General features: G+C 44.6%; 1 protein-coding gene across 2 annotated transcripts in view; it reads left to right on the top strand.

The window, feature by feature from the left end:
* Positions 1-15,179, top strand: part of USP14 (ubiquitin specific peptidase 14) — a 120,757-nt gene that overhangs the window by 14,582 nt on the left and 90,996 nt on the right. For both annotated transcript variants that reach the window (XM_033933928.1, XM_033933929.1), the window contains one exon: positions 14,191-14,223. In XM_033933928.1, the coding sequence (XP_033789819.1) occupies positions 14,191-14,223 (33 nt within the window). The remainder of the gene's footprint in view (positions 1-14,190; positions 14,224-15,179) is intronic.

Genomic DNA, 15,179 nt, shown 5'->3' on the forward strand with positions numbered 1-15,179 from the left:
AGCCCTCTTGCCCCGCCAGCCCCAAACGTCCCCGCCAGCCCCAAACGTCCCCGCCAGCTTTTGGGCAAGCGGGAGCCCAAGCCCTCTTGCCCTGCCAGCCCCAAAAGTCCCCGAGAGCTTTGGGGCAAAAGGGAGGCCAAGCCCTCTTGCCCCGGCGATCCCCCCCCCCCCCACCAATTTCGATATGGCCAGGAGGGAGCCCAAACCCTTCTGGCCACGACCCCCCCTACAAGATCAGGCAGGAGGAAGCTCAATGCCTCCTGCCAAGCGAAGCCACTACCCCCCCCCCCCCCACTAAAATACAGGCAGGTGGGATCCCAGGCCCTCCTGCCCTCGACGCACCCCTTCCCTCCGCACATGTGCCGGGTTGGGCTCCCTCCTGGCCATATCGTAATCGATGAGAGGGGGTTGGGGATCGCTGGGGCAAGAGGGCTTGGGCTCCCTCTTGCCCCGATGCTTTCGGAGGTTCATGGTGTCGCCAGGCAGGAGGGCTTGGGTTCTCTCCTGCCCTATTGTAATCGCCTGGGGAGGGCTGATTGCTGCAGGAGAGATGGCTCACTCTGAAGTGCTGCGGTTCGGAGGGGGGTGGGCGATCACCATCGCGGCAGGAGAGATGAGCCATCTCTCCTGCAGCGAACGTTGCAGTAGGGGGTAGGCAGGTTGCTGGGGCCACTGAGCTGCAGCGATCAGCTCAGCGGCCCCTTTTCAGCACTTATACCTGTTTTGACTTGGTCTAAGTCAAAATGTATAAGTGCCGACTAGGCAACCTGCCTAACGTTTTGGTTATACCTGCTGCACGCCTAGGTCTAGGTTGGCCCATCTCCCACCCACCGCCCGCCCTTTCCCCTCCTCTAAAAACACCTCTTTTTGCTCTATGCATTTAGAGGCAGGGGAAAGGCCTAAGCTGGTTTTAGATACGTCTAAAACCAGCTTTGATTATGGGTACTTGGACGATCAGGCTTTTTGATCGTCCAAGTACCCATTTAGGCCACTTTTTAGATGTTTGGTTTTTTTTATTTTTTATTATGAGCTCCTTGGAGTCACAATTGGCCTCAAAATGGGAACAATCTACTTTACAGGTTCTTTTAAAAGCTAAATATAAATACATAAAGATTTCCTCTCAATTGGCTAGGAAAGAATTGTTTTCTCAGCAGGCTCTGTATTATCGAAACTCAAATAAGGCAGGAAGAGTACCGTATTTTCACACATATAACGCGCGCGTTATACGTGGTTTTTACAAACTGCGCATAACCTTGCGCGTTATACAAAATTTTTTTTTACATAGTTCCCCCCCCCGACGCCCGATTCATCACCCGGAAGGAGCGCTCGAACCCCCACAGCCTCCCCCCTCCCCAATGGAGAAGCTGTCTACCTTGTTTCCGGATGCCAGCCCAGCTGCTTCCTCTTCCGGCGGTCCTGCCCCTTCTCAGAGCCCTGTGCTGCGCTGCTTCCTCTTCAGGCGGTCCCGCCCTTTCTCTGACATCAGAGAAAGGGCGGGACCGCCGGAAGAGGAAGCAGGGCTCAGAGAAGGGGCAGGACCGCCGGCAGAGGAAACAGCTGGGCTCACTGGCATCCGGAAACAAGGTAGACAGCTTCTCTATGAGGGAGCGGTCCTTCGGGTGGGGGTGCGAGCGGTCCTTCGGGTGGGAGTGCGAGCGCTCCTTCGGGATTGGGGTGCGAGCGGTCCTTCAGGGTGGGGGTGCGGGTGCATGCGAGCGGTCCTTCGGGGTGGGGGTGCGAGCGGTCCTGCGGGGGGGTGAATCGGACGTCGGGGGGAGTGGCATAAGGCTTTCAGGGTAGGGACAGGACTTCAAGGGGGAAAGGAGAGTCGGGGCGGGCGAAAAGAGAGTCGGGGTCTCCAGAGGAGAGTCGGGGCGGGCGAAAGGAGAGTCGGGCAGCATGCGCGGTATACGGGTGTGCGTGGTATATAAAAATTTCTGTACATAAATTTGTGTTTTCCGCGCGCTATACCCGGGTGCGCGTTATCTACGTGAAAATACGGTATTAGCTAATTATCTTAAAGCTAAAAAAAGAAAAGTAAAGATTGTAGCTGTTAAAGATGAGAAGGGTGAAACTCATTCTCAAATTGGAGATATATTAAAACAATTTTTGAATTTTTATAAAGCTTTGTATTCTTCCGAGCCATTCAAATAAGGAAATAGAGGGTTCAGAGTTTTTAAAGTTACTCAAGGGACCAAAAATTCCCGATCATAAAGGGAAACCTTGAAGCACCTATTTCATTGAAAGAACTACAAGCAGCGTTGAAGTCCCTTAGAGTTGGATCCACTCCAGGTGGGGATGGGTTCACTGTAGAGTTATATAAATCATTCCAAATTACTCTGTTACCTCATCTATTAAATTTATATCAGGTTCAACTGACTAAAGGTTGCATTACAGGTACTATGGCAGAATCTTTAACAATTGTTTTGCCGAAGCCAAATAAAGATCCTATTTTGGTTTTGAATTACAGGCCCATTTCTTTGATTAATGTAGATGGGAAATTGCTAGCTAAGTTATTGGCTTTACGCTTGGCCAAGGTGCTCCCTTTTATTATTGGTATGCACTAAACAGGGTTTGTTACTCATAGAGCATTCTTCAAACAACACTAGACTGGCTTTCCACATGTTAAATTTAGCAAAAGCCATGGATGATCTGGCCTTCTCTGTATCCTTGGATGCAGAGAAGGCCTTTGATCAGGTGGAATGGACCTTCATGTATCAAGCAATGGATTGGTTTGGTATTGGGTCTGGATTCATACAAATGATTCAAACCTGTACAGCTTCCCCTTTGTCAGATTATATATTAATAATACTTTTTCGGAACGTTTTTGTCTGGAGAGGGGAGTTAGACAAGGATGTCCATTATCTCTTTTACTGTTCGATATTGTATTGGAACCCTTGTTATTGGCTATTCAACAGGCAGAGGAGATACAGGGTATTCCTTACGCAGGTTGGGAATATAAGGTTTCTGCATACGCAGATGACATTTTGCTTCATTTGAGAAATCCTGAAACAACCATTCCACATTTACTAGATTTGACTGAAAGATTTGGAAAATTTTCAGTATAAAATAAATTGCAGTAAATCAAATTTAAAGTTTATTTAAGAATTTTATAAACCGCCCAATCGGTCTTCTAGGCAGTGACATTACGTTAAAAACATGTATGGGGTAACTATACATCCATTAAAACAATAATCATTGTTAAAAACATTTAAAAACAATACATAACAAACAGGAACCAAAAAAAGGGAAAGAAGGATAGAACTACAATTTATCAGGTAAAAGAGAGAACATAAGGGAAAGAACAATAAGGGAGGGAATAAAACTATGTAGCCCTAAAAAGGGCATTTAGATCTAAAAAGCATCAAGAAAAAGAAATTTTTAAATTTGTCTTAAAATGGTGAAGAGTTGATTCTTCACGTAAGTGGACCGGAATATTATTCCAAAGAGATGGAGCACTGACAGAGAAAATGGTGGACTTCATTGTGTTGATAATCTTCCGCTAAATGTCCATTGCCCAAAAGGATTGTTTGATTCATTCCCCTTTCTTTGGAAGGAAGAGGGTATAAAGTATTTAGGAATCTGGATTTATAATACGCTGGAGGAAACAATTACATTACATTACATTAGTGATTTCTATTCCACCATTACCTTGCGGTTCAAGGCGGATTACATCCAAACTAAAACAAGAATTACATTTCAACTTTGAAGTAATAGATTAAACAATGAGATAAAATTTTAAGGGAGAATTATGGGTTTTAGATAATATTTGGTAACTAGAAAAATTAGAGAGTACTAAGGGTTTATAGAGTATTGGATGTTGGGTTAGGATTGTTGTGCTGGATAGGTTTAACGTGTTTTTTGAAGAGTATGGTTTTAATTTCTTTCTTGAAGGTTTTGTAATCTGTGGATGAAGATAACAGAGTGGTGAGTTGTTTGTCCAACTTAGCTGCTTTGGAGGCTATTAGGTTGTCATAAAGTTTTTTTCGTTTGACATTTTTGGATGGTGGGTAATAGAATAGTGAATGTGTTCTTCTGTGTCTGATTGAGGAGGATTGATTTAGTCTGTTATTCCAGTAAGTTGGGCTTTCTCCGTTGATAGCCTTGTAAAGTAAGCAGTAGAATTTGAAGTTCACTCTCGCTTCTATTGGAAGCCAATGCGAGTCATGGTATGCCTCTGTGATATGGTCATATTTTTTTAGTGAATAGACAAGTCTCAGGGCTGTATTCTGCACCATCTGCAATTGCTTCATCATGGTCGCGGGACATGGTAGGTATAGTATGTTGCAGTAGTCCAGCATCCCAAGGATTAGAGATTGTACCAGTAGTAGAAATTGCTTGTTTTCGAAGAATGATTGGATTTTTCTCAGATTTCTCATGGTCATGAATGATGTCTTTATTATTTTGTTAATTTGGGGTTGCATGTTACAGCTTCTGTCAATCGTGATTCCAAGCAATTTTAAAGTAGGTTGTATTGGGTATGAAAATGAATTTATTACAAGATTAGTTAACGTTGGAGTTTTGTCATTTTCAAGTAGAATGAAATTTGTTTTGTCAGGGTTAAGTTTTAATTTCTGCTCTGTCATCCATATAGCCACTGATTCGAGGGTTCTGTGTATTGTGTTTGCTATGAAGGATTCTGGTTGGTTGAAGGGTAGAAAAATAGTGATGTCATCTGCGTAGCTGTATGAAATTATGCCAAGATTATCCAGGTAGTAGCTGAGGGAAGCTATATGTATATTAAATAGAGTAGGTGATAGGGGTGATCCTTGGGAAATTCCGCAGGGGTTGGACCAAGATTCTGATTTTTCTTGCATTGTTTTGACTCTAAGTTCTTGATTGTAGGAATCCTTTAAACCATGCAAGTACTTTGCCAGAGATTCCTATTGAGTAGAGAGTTTGTAGAAGCATGTCGTGGTCGACCAAGTCAAAGGCTGCAGAAAGGTCTAATTGTATCAGCAGTATTTTTTTGCCTGTACTGAGGTGTTGTCTTGCAGTGTCCATTAGTATTCCTAGAAGTGTTTCCGTGCTGTATTTGGCTCGGAATCCTGATTGTGTGGGGTGGAGTATGTTGCGATTCTCTAGGAAAGAGGCTAGAGTTTTGGCTATGAGACCTTCCATCAGTTTAATGTACAATGGGAGTGAGGCAATGGGTCTGTAATTGGATGGTTGGTCTGTTGCTCCTTTAGGGTCCTTTAATATCGGAGTTATTATGATTTCACTGAGTTCTGGTGGGAAATAACCCTCTAGTAGTGAATAGTATATCCATTGTAGAAGCAGGGAGCGGAATAATGTGCTTGATGTTTTCAGTAGGTATGTGGGGCAATGGTTGAGGTCACAGGCTGCATGGCTATATTTATTATAAAGATGAAAGTAAATGAAAAATCTTTATTGCTGAAGGTCACGGAGATGTGTGAGCAATGGAACCCCTTACATTTGTCTTGGTGGGGGAATAGTCCAAACTGTTAAGATGATGATTTTGCCTGTAATTTGCTACCAAATGGGTATATTACCAGTGTTTTTTTTCAGGGGTCCTTTTATAAAAAAGTTAAACAGTATTCTCACCAAATTTATTTGGCTAGGGAAAACTGGAAGAGTTGCGCTAGTATCTTTACAAAGATCAATTGCGGAGGGTGGGGTAAATTTTCCAAACTTTTATAGGTACCATCAAGCCTATATAATGCATCAAGGTATGTATTGGATCCTCCCTGAGCTCATGGAAAATCTTCCCGATTGGTTATGGCTGGAATGGCAACTCCTGTCTCCACTGAGATTATGTCATGTTTTGAGTATCAAGATGCCTAGGCTGCATAAGGACAATAGAATTTTAATGGACACTTGGAAGACATTAAAATTTTTTTACTAATTTAACAGATATTCCAATTCATAAATCCATGGATTCGATGGAGGAACAGATTCACGTATTGTCAAGTTGAAACATTTTTGGGCAACATTGGACCTTGGACAGTTGGGTAAACATATGGGGGACACTGATATGTCTTTTTTTTGGAGATGATACTGGGGAGGATCTATCGGTCTCCAAATTATAGAAACAACTTCATAAGTATCTTCCTGGGAGAGATGTGAATTTGATTCGTAGGGGATGGGAAGAGTATTTGCATCTGGTGCTACCATCCTGGGACCTTCCAAATTCCATACGGGGATTGGTGCAGCTGATGCATAGTGCAAATTTACAGGAATGTTATTATAAAGTCCTATATTTATCGCAGAAGCAGTTGGTTCTTTGTGGAGAACAATTCTCCAGGACATGTAGAAGCTGGGACCAGTGGCGTACCAAGGGGGGAGCGGGGGGGGGGGGGCAGTGCACCCCGGGTGCCAGCCCTAAGGGGGTGTTCCCGGCCTTGCCGTTCAGTCCCCCGCCACCCCCGAAGGACCGCTCGCCCCAATGACCTTCCTGCACCACCTATGAAGCAGCCGCAGCAGGATCGCGAAGTCAGCGTCAGCGATCCCTGCGCTGCTTAGGCGCTGCTTCCTGCGCCGCGATCCCGCCCCTCCTCTGACGTCAGAGGAGGGGCGGGACCGTGGCGCAGGAAGCAGCGCAGGGATCGCTGACGCTGACTTCGCGATCCTGCTGCGGCTGCTTCATAGGTGGTGCGGGGAGGCCAGGGGGGCGAGCGGTCCTTCGGGGTGGGTCGGGGCATCAGGCCTTCAGGGTGGGGCGGGCGGGCAGGCAAGCAGGCTTTCAAGGGGGAGGGGGGTGACAGGCAGGCAGGCAGGCCTTCAAGGGGGGACAGGCCTTCGGGGGGTGTGCAGACCTTCAAGGGGGGCAGGCAGGCCTTCAGGGGGGGTGCAGGCCTTCGGGGAGGGTGTAGGCCTTTGGGGGGGTGCAGACCTTCAAGGGGGTGCAGGCCTTCAAGGGGGGAAAGGCAGGCAGGCCTTCAAGGGGGGGACAGGCCTACAAGGGGGTGGGACAGGCCTTCAAGGGGGGGTGCAGGCCTTCAAGGGGGAGACAGGCCTTCAAGGGGGGGAAAGGCAGGCAGGCAGGCCTTAAAGGGGGGACAGGCCTACAAGGGGGGGACAGGCCTACAAGGGGGTGGGACAGGCCTTCAAGGGGGGGGACAGGCCTTCGGGGGGGGTGCAGACCTTCAAGGGAGTGCAGGCCTTCGGGGGGGGGTGCATGCCTTCAAGAGGGTGCAGGCCTTCAAGGGGGGGAAAGGCAGGCAGGCCTTCAAGGGGGGGACAGGCCTACAAGGGAGGGAGAAGCTACAAGGGGGTGGGACAGGCCTTCAAGTGGGGGACAGGCCTTCGGGGGGGTGCAGACCTTCAAGGGGGGACAGGCCTTCAAGGGGGGGAAAGGCAGGCAGGCAGGCCTTCAAGGGGGGACAGGCCTACAAGGGGGGGTAGAAGCTACAAGGGGGTGGGACAGGCCTTCAAGTGGGGGACAGGCCTTCGGGGGGATGCAGACCTTCAAGGGGGGGACAGGCAGGCAGGCCTTCAAGGGGGGGACAGGCCTACAAGGGGATGGGACAGTCCTTCAAGGGGGGTGCAGGCCTTCAAGGGGGGACAGGCAGACCTTTAAGGGGGGACAGGCCTTTGGGGGGGACCATGATTTAGAAGTACACGGAGGGAAGGGGGTGTTCAAAGAGACGTGGATATGCCAAACTTTGGGGGGGGGGGAAGAAATAATGGGTCTGAAAATAGAGGAGAGGGAGAGAGATGATGGACCATGGGATTTAGGGAGGGAAGGAACAGAAAGGGAGAGAAATTGGACACAAGGGATGGTGTGGAGGAGGGATAGAGATATTGGATAGGAGGGTAATTAGGAAAAGAAAGGGAGAGATGGTGGACTCTGGGATGGTGGGGAAGGAGGGAGAGATGCCGGATGAAAGGGTATTTAAGAAAAGGTGGATCTGTGGAGGGAGATGAAAAAAAGGAAAGATACCAGACTTCCTGGGAAGGGAAGGGAAATGGAAAGGGAGGACAGAGTTGGCAGATGGATGGTTAGCATGCAGAAAGAAGGAGACCCTGGCAAGCAAGTTATCAGAAGAAAACCAGAGCCTTGGACCAACAAGATTTGAAATATAACCAAACAACAAAAGGTAGAAAAATTAATTTTATTTTCTGTTTTGTGATTATAATATGTCAGATTTGAAATGTGTATCCTGCCAGAGCTGGTGTTGGACTGCAAACGTGAGCTAGGATTTAACAGAGAGAGGAAAAGTCCTTTTTGTTTCTTTATTTTATTTACACCACAGCGCCAGTGTGGTTAGGAGAAGCCAAAGGGGGTGAAAAAGCTATAAAACCCACCAGGAGTTTTGAAAAAAATCACCCAAATGGGCAGGAAAATCGAATTGAAAAACCAATTCAATAGGCTGAATCGAATCAAAATTTTTTTTCCTGTATCTGGCAGCATTAGTTTGCGCTACTGTCTTAGACTTTAGGACCTGGGATTGGGGGAGATGGCATCCTCAGTACTTTATAATGCAAGTGAAACGAGGATTTGGTCAGACTTTTGAAGGGTCTGCAGAAAAAAAATATTGTATAGGCCGGGGACATGAGACAGTAGGAAATGGGAACTTTTCTTCCTTCTATTTTTGTGAATGGAAAGGCTGAGGATGTCAGAGAGTTCAGTTAAAATATGTGCTTTATAAGAAAATATAATAATGTGTTTTATAAAGTTTATAGCATAGCTGGCCTACCCAGTGAGGTGTTCCTAGTGGTGATGGTGGCAGCGTGTCAATGTGTTGAGAGGAAGAGGTGGTCTGGGAAATTCTGCTGAGCAAACTCCGGGCCCATTTCCACCCCCCAGTTAGTCCACTCCACTCAACTGGATCACACACTGAGTGGGTGTTTGGGTGTTGTGTTGGGATCTCTTCCAGTGGTTTATCAGTATCTCCTTCTGGTCCAAGGAAGGAAACTTTGTTATCCTTAGCATTGACCTACAGAATATGTTTGTAACAGCGCTGCTTGTGTGGCATTAGGCTATGTAGTGATCGAAAGAAAAAAACAGACCTTTGCACATTTTTGCACTATATGGTGGGTGTATGAGGAGATTCACATTTCCTGCACAGCTAAGTCCATGTGAAGTTACCTTGTGCTGTATTTGACATCTAGCAAGGTCTCTGTTTGAAAGGAAAGATCTAAACTTAAAAATGAAGTGGCCAGAAGTTATGGTAAAAGCAGATAGTGTAGCTGGTTTTAAGAAAGATTTGGACAAATTCCTGGAGGAAAAGACCATAATCTGTTATTAAGACATGGGGGAAGTGTCTGCTTGCCCTGGATCGGTAGCATGGAATTTTGCTACTCTTTGGGTTTTGACCAGGTATTAGTGTCCTGGATTGGCTACCATGAGAATGGGCTACTGGGCCCAGTTAGGCTATTCTTATGTTATGTTCTCATCTGTAGGGGCCTTTGTTTTCACTTCTTATTTTAATGTATTTTTTTTCTGGGAACTTATCAGTGTTTTTTATAATGGGAACAAAAATGGAAGAGAATTAATGTGTGTGGGATGAGGGGGTAACTAATTTCTTCAGCTAAATAATTCAATCCACTTCAAACAGACATAGGAGAACTCACGCACCATTCACACACCCTCCAACCAAAAACGTCAAAAGAAAAAAACTGTTCGACAACCTCCTAGCCATTCGAGCTGCAACACTCGACCCCCAACTCTACAACCAATTGACATCAACCACAGACTGCAAAACCTTCAAAAAGAAATAAAAACCCTTCTATTCAAAAAACACATAAAACCGAACTAACACAATCAGAACTGTCCCAAGCATCACCTGCAACTACTCCATATGTACTTCTGATGTCATGACAATTCAGACATAATTTATGTTATGTTATGTTTGGAATATAAGAAAATTTTCACTGCCTGTTTCTATTCTGACCATTTATTCTGTTTCATGGTCATTACAAAAAATATTTTTTTACATAGGGGGGGGGGGTGTCAAAAAATTATGGGCCCTGGGTGCCACATACCCTAAGTACGCCACTGGCTGGGACATATGGTGGTGTGTACCTATACAGGGTTTTTGGAAAGCGATACAGAGCTTTATACGTAGAGTGGTTGGAGTCTATTTTATGGGGACAAAGGAACAAATGGTGCTGCATTTACCTGGTGCTTTCATAGCCTTGCCTAAGGAAAAGAGGCTATTGTGTCACAAAATGTGTTTAGTGGCTCAGAAATGCAATTTACAACACTGGATTGAAGAGGTGAATTAAATAATTACTGCCTTTTGGAAGGAATTTGCTCCAGTTTGTGTACAGCAAGAATAAGTCAAACATAAGCAATAGATAATTGCAGCAGTAAATTATTCACATTACAGTTAAAGTATGGTGTGGTATGCAATACATGGTAGCATAGGGTGTAAGCAAAGATGGAGTATATAGATAGATAAGATGAAGTAGCAGGAGTAAGAAAACAAGGGGACTAATTTTGAAGAAGTTGCTTATGAGGTCAGAATGGTGATTGAGAATTCTCAGCTAGGGTAGGAGTGGATAAACATGTCCTCCTATAGTATATTGAGCCATCCTCTTCACTCGCTAGTACTTATAATCAATATATATAGATAATTTCCAAGAACAAAACCACAGTAATAGGTAGACAATCTCAGAAGTGTAAACTGATTTCTCATAAATATTGCAACGGGATATCAGATATGACCTACGAGTATTAGCACTCTTTAGGTTATGTCATCTCCTCATTCATCCCTGCGAATCTCCTATAGTATATGCAGCCAGTGTTACTCGTGTGTGTGTGTGTAGCAAGGTAGTTACATTTTCTAATAAAGGTCTGGTTGAAGAGCCAAGGTTTTATCTGTTTCCTGAAGTAGAGATAGTCTTGCATTAAGCAAAGCCTTTCAGGGAGAGCATTTCAGAGTGTGAGGGCTACTCTGGAGAAGGATTGCTGGCGGGTTTCACATTGTGTGATGCCCTTTGGAGAGGCACTTATGTTTAAGAATAAGTGGGCTGTGCTCTGCCATTGCAGGACGGTATGCAATCAGTGTTCACAAAATCATCTTATAGATTTCTGAAACTTTAGGATACAACAATTTTTGTAAATGTTACAGTAAACATTCTTAATTCCTGAGAATGTCATCAAGCCTCAAGAATTCATATGTTTTTAAGGACTAGTGAAAGCTATACAAAAGGACAACCAATTTGTCATTGGAGTCAATATTCATCTAGTGACACTGAGTTTGTTTTCTTAATTGCTGGTGGCATTATTCCGAGATATTCACTACCGTGCCTTTTTCGTGCATTGGCATTGAATATCTGGGTTTATGTGGTTGGCTATCTCTTATGTACTTAAGTGCAATATTCTGCACTTACATAAAGATAGGACTGACTTGTATGCAATCTGATCTGACTGCTAAACTTAGCTCAGTGTCTCTCAAACTTTGTGCCCCAAAGAGATTCCGGGTCTGCCGCAAGAGATTCCAGAATTTAACTTTTTTTTTTTTTTTTTTTAAATTCCCTTCATAAGTATACATTCGAATAGATGACATGTAAGTTGCGTATGCAAGAGTCTGTCAATGTTATGAGCGTCTCTGTGCATAAGGATACAACCGCCCAGACAAGCATCATTCTTTGATTTGATTAGTCCTTGAAAACTAATGGCAAATCATTTTATTTTTATGCAGTAGTTATCCTAACTTGAGCAACAAAGCAGTTAAGACTTTGTAACCCTTTGGATTTTCTTATCTTTGCAAACTTGGATTTTCAGCTCCGACAGAAATTAAACTGAAAAAAGAGAACGATTATAAATGGTGGATATTAAATGTGTGCTTGCTTATTGACTATTGAGCTGCGTTTTGAGTTAATTTGCACTTAAAAACAAGCACATACATCACATTGATTAGCAATTCTATTCTATATACTAATTGTATATACTTTAGTTTCACTGTTGTTACAATTACCCATACATAGCTTAAAGAATGTTTAACTCTTTGTTGGTTTTATAATTTCAATTATAATGTGCCGCAAAAAATATAAATGGCATCCTGATTGTAGGCAGTGATAGGCATCCTACCCCTGTCTAACCAGTCAATCGAGATGCATGTTTTTTAAAAAATAAAAAAATAAAAACAAAAAAACTCAAGGCAGGTCGCCTACACTAAAGGCATTTGTCGCAGGTGCAAGAAGGCACCTTGGAACACTTAAGCTCACCTAAGGTTGAGCATGGTTTCGTCCAGAAGTGGCCTTGGGTGAGCTTAAGCAACCCTAAGTGTGTCCCTAGGGCTGTGATAAACACCTGAAATGTAGGTCATTAAAATGCTGGCATACATTTCAAATAGATGTGAACGCTAAGCTGACTGCGGCAAGGAAATTTTCCTGCCGCAAATAGCTGAGTGGCCGCGATAGGGAACCCCTGAACCTTGCGAAGTCAGCCAGCAGAAGGGATGCCCAATCCTTCCTGCCACCACTCCCAGCAGGAGGGCCGGGATGGCTGGATGGCCACTCCCTCCTACCGGAACTCCTGAAACAACACTCCCCCCACCCACAATAGACAGGAGGGATGCCCACTTCCTCATGCCAGCAGGCCCCCTTGAACCTATGATGCCACCCCCCCAGACCTGAACTCCTCACCCTGCACCCCAAAACCCAACCTGACCCCCCCTTCTGTAGTTCAGCTGGCTGGAGGGATGCCTACTCTCTCTGATTGGCAAGCCAGCCTCTGCACAATGGTGGGCCTTCCCCTTCCTGGTACATCCTGGGATGCATCGGGGTGAGGCCCAGGCACCTAGGCCCTTCCCATAGGAGGGGCCTGGCACCTGGGCCAACCGGAATCTTAGGCCTTTCCAGTGCATTCTGTGATGCATTTGGGAGTGGCCTTTTGGTATCTGACAAATCGGAATTTTAGGCCACTCCCAAGTGCATCCCAGAATGCACTGGGAAGGAGGCCTAATACTTCGGTTGGCCCAGGCGCCTAGGCCAATCAGGGCCTTAGGCCCCTCTCCGGTGCATTCCAGGAAGAGGCAGGCCTGCCAGCTGGATGGAGTAAGCATCCCTCCAGCAGGCCAAACTACAGAAGGTACTAGAAGGGAGTGTCAGGTTGGGTTTTGGGGTGTCAGGGTGGGGTATGGGTCTGCGGGGATGTCAGGATGGGGATTTCAGGCTTGGGGGGGCATGGCGTAATAGGTTCGCGGTGAAGGGGCCTGCTGACAGGAGGGAGTGAGCATCCCTCTTGCCTATTGCAGGTGGTAGGTTGTTTCGGGGGCATCCCTCTTCCTAGGAGGGGTTCGGGAATGGCGGTGGGAAGAATTGGGTATCCCTCCTGCAGACCAAGTTCACAGGGGGTTTGGGGGTTCCCTGCTGCAGCCACTCAGCTGATGGTGGCAGGGGGATCCCTTTGCCATGATCAGCTGATAAGAAGGGATCAGGCGTGATCCCTAACCGGTTAGGCGAGGTTGGGCATCTGTCCCTTAGGGCAGAGGATGGCGGCTGCAGAAACTGGCATCCTATACAGAATTTCCCCCTTGCTCTGTTTAGTGTGCCATGAAAAATATTAGCTCTGTTTAGTGTGCCAGAGCTAAAAAAAAGTTTTGAGACGCACTGATTTAGATAGTTAAATACCAACTCTACCTGTGCACCGCCCACAGAATAAGTGGCTTTGCGTTTAGTGGTATGTGGTGATATTCGGTGACACTAACTGCTTAAGAGCCACTGAATATCAGCGGATAGCCCTGAACAAGCAATTTAACTGGCCAGGAGCCACTTCTGGCAAAAAGACTCTTTGCTGTGCAGGAGTTAAGATTTGGAACTCTTTGGTAGGACAGATACGGAATTGTTGTGAGAGGGGTATGTTAAAACCCAGTTATTTGTTGATGCTTTTTTTAGTCATACTTTTTTATTAGGTAAATCTGATGAACTGTTTGTGATCCATAGTTATGATATTAATCTGTATCCATGACACGATATTAACATTTATCTGTTTTAAACTCTGTTTCTATGTAAAGCTATGTTAGCATTTTTTAGCTATGAATTTTTAGACTTCTTTGTATGTCTATTTTATTATGTTTTAAGATTAGAAACATATGTACACTTTGTTAACCGTTTAGTTGTAAACGGTATAGAAATTATTTAAAATAAATAAATTGCTTTGAATATCAACCCCATTGTTGTTCACCTGTTTTCTTCAGTGGGGTTGGGTTGTGTTGTTTTGTTTTTTTAAATGTACTATGCTATTACAGTATTATTATTATTTTTTTTCTGAAACAGGATGATGAGTGGGGCAACATAAAAGTAAAGAATGTAAGTATTCACTAAACTTATTATAGTCTGTAACTTTCTCTTTTGTAGAGAAAACCAAAAAAACTCTGGAGTGACGATGTTCCTAAATGGACTTTATTTGAAAGTGTTAAAGTTCCAAAGGTACACTGAAATCATCCACATAAAATAAATTCATCCACATAAAAATAGGTTATCCACATAAAAACCTTAAAGGACCTAGTCCGCTAGGGGTACAGGACTCAACACGGTCTGCGTTTCGACAAAAAGTCTTCTTGAGGGGTCCCTGGGGGTCCTATAAAGATGGGAAACAATTGTGTGGTGAGCCAGAAGTGAGAGACTGCTTGCATAGTGCAGAAATCTTCTAGCATCCTGGTCATGAAGAATGGTGGTTTTAGTTATTATCTTGAAGCAAAATGTAAAATAGTTTGTGAATAGCAGTGGAATAATGTTTTGTAATTTTAGTTTAGCAAGGCCATCAGAGGGGAGTGTGTGGCGCAGCTTCAGCACCCTGAGGTTGTAGGTTCAAACCCACGCTGCTGCTTGTGACCCTGGGCAAGACACTTAATCCCCCCCATTGCCCCAGGTACATTAGATAAAGTGTGAGTTTGCCAGGACAGACAGGGAAAAATGCTTGAGTACCTGAATAAAATTCATATAAACTGTTCTGAGCTCCTTGGGGAGATTGGTATAGAAAATTGAACAAATAAAATTAATAGGTACAATTAGTAGAGCAAGGAAAGTAATTGAGATATGATATTTTAGTGTGCCCCCAACTCATTAGAGTGGTTGATTCTAGCCCATTGCTAGCAGCAAAGATGATCTTGGTAAGAATGTGGTTTCCCATGCATGATAAAAAGCTTTACTGACCAATATTCTTAAAGAATGGCGTTTTGCAGGATCACACATTTTCCACAAATGATACACATCTGCCAGGCGTATGTAAACTTATAAGCACAACTTTAAAACACCAACAAAAA

The sequence above is a fragment of the Geotrypetes seraphini genome, chromosome 2 (genome assembly GCF_902459505.1).
Source record: "Geotrypetes seraphini chromosome 2, aGeoSer1.1, whole genome shotgun sequence".
In the NCBI taxonomy this organism is placed as follows: domain Eukaryota; kingdom Metazoa; phylum Chordata; class Amphibia; order Gymnophiona; family Dermophiidae; genus Geotrypetes; species Geotrypetes seraphini.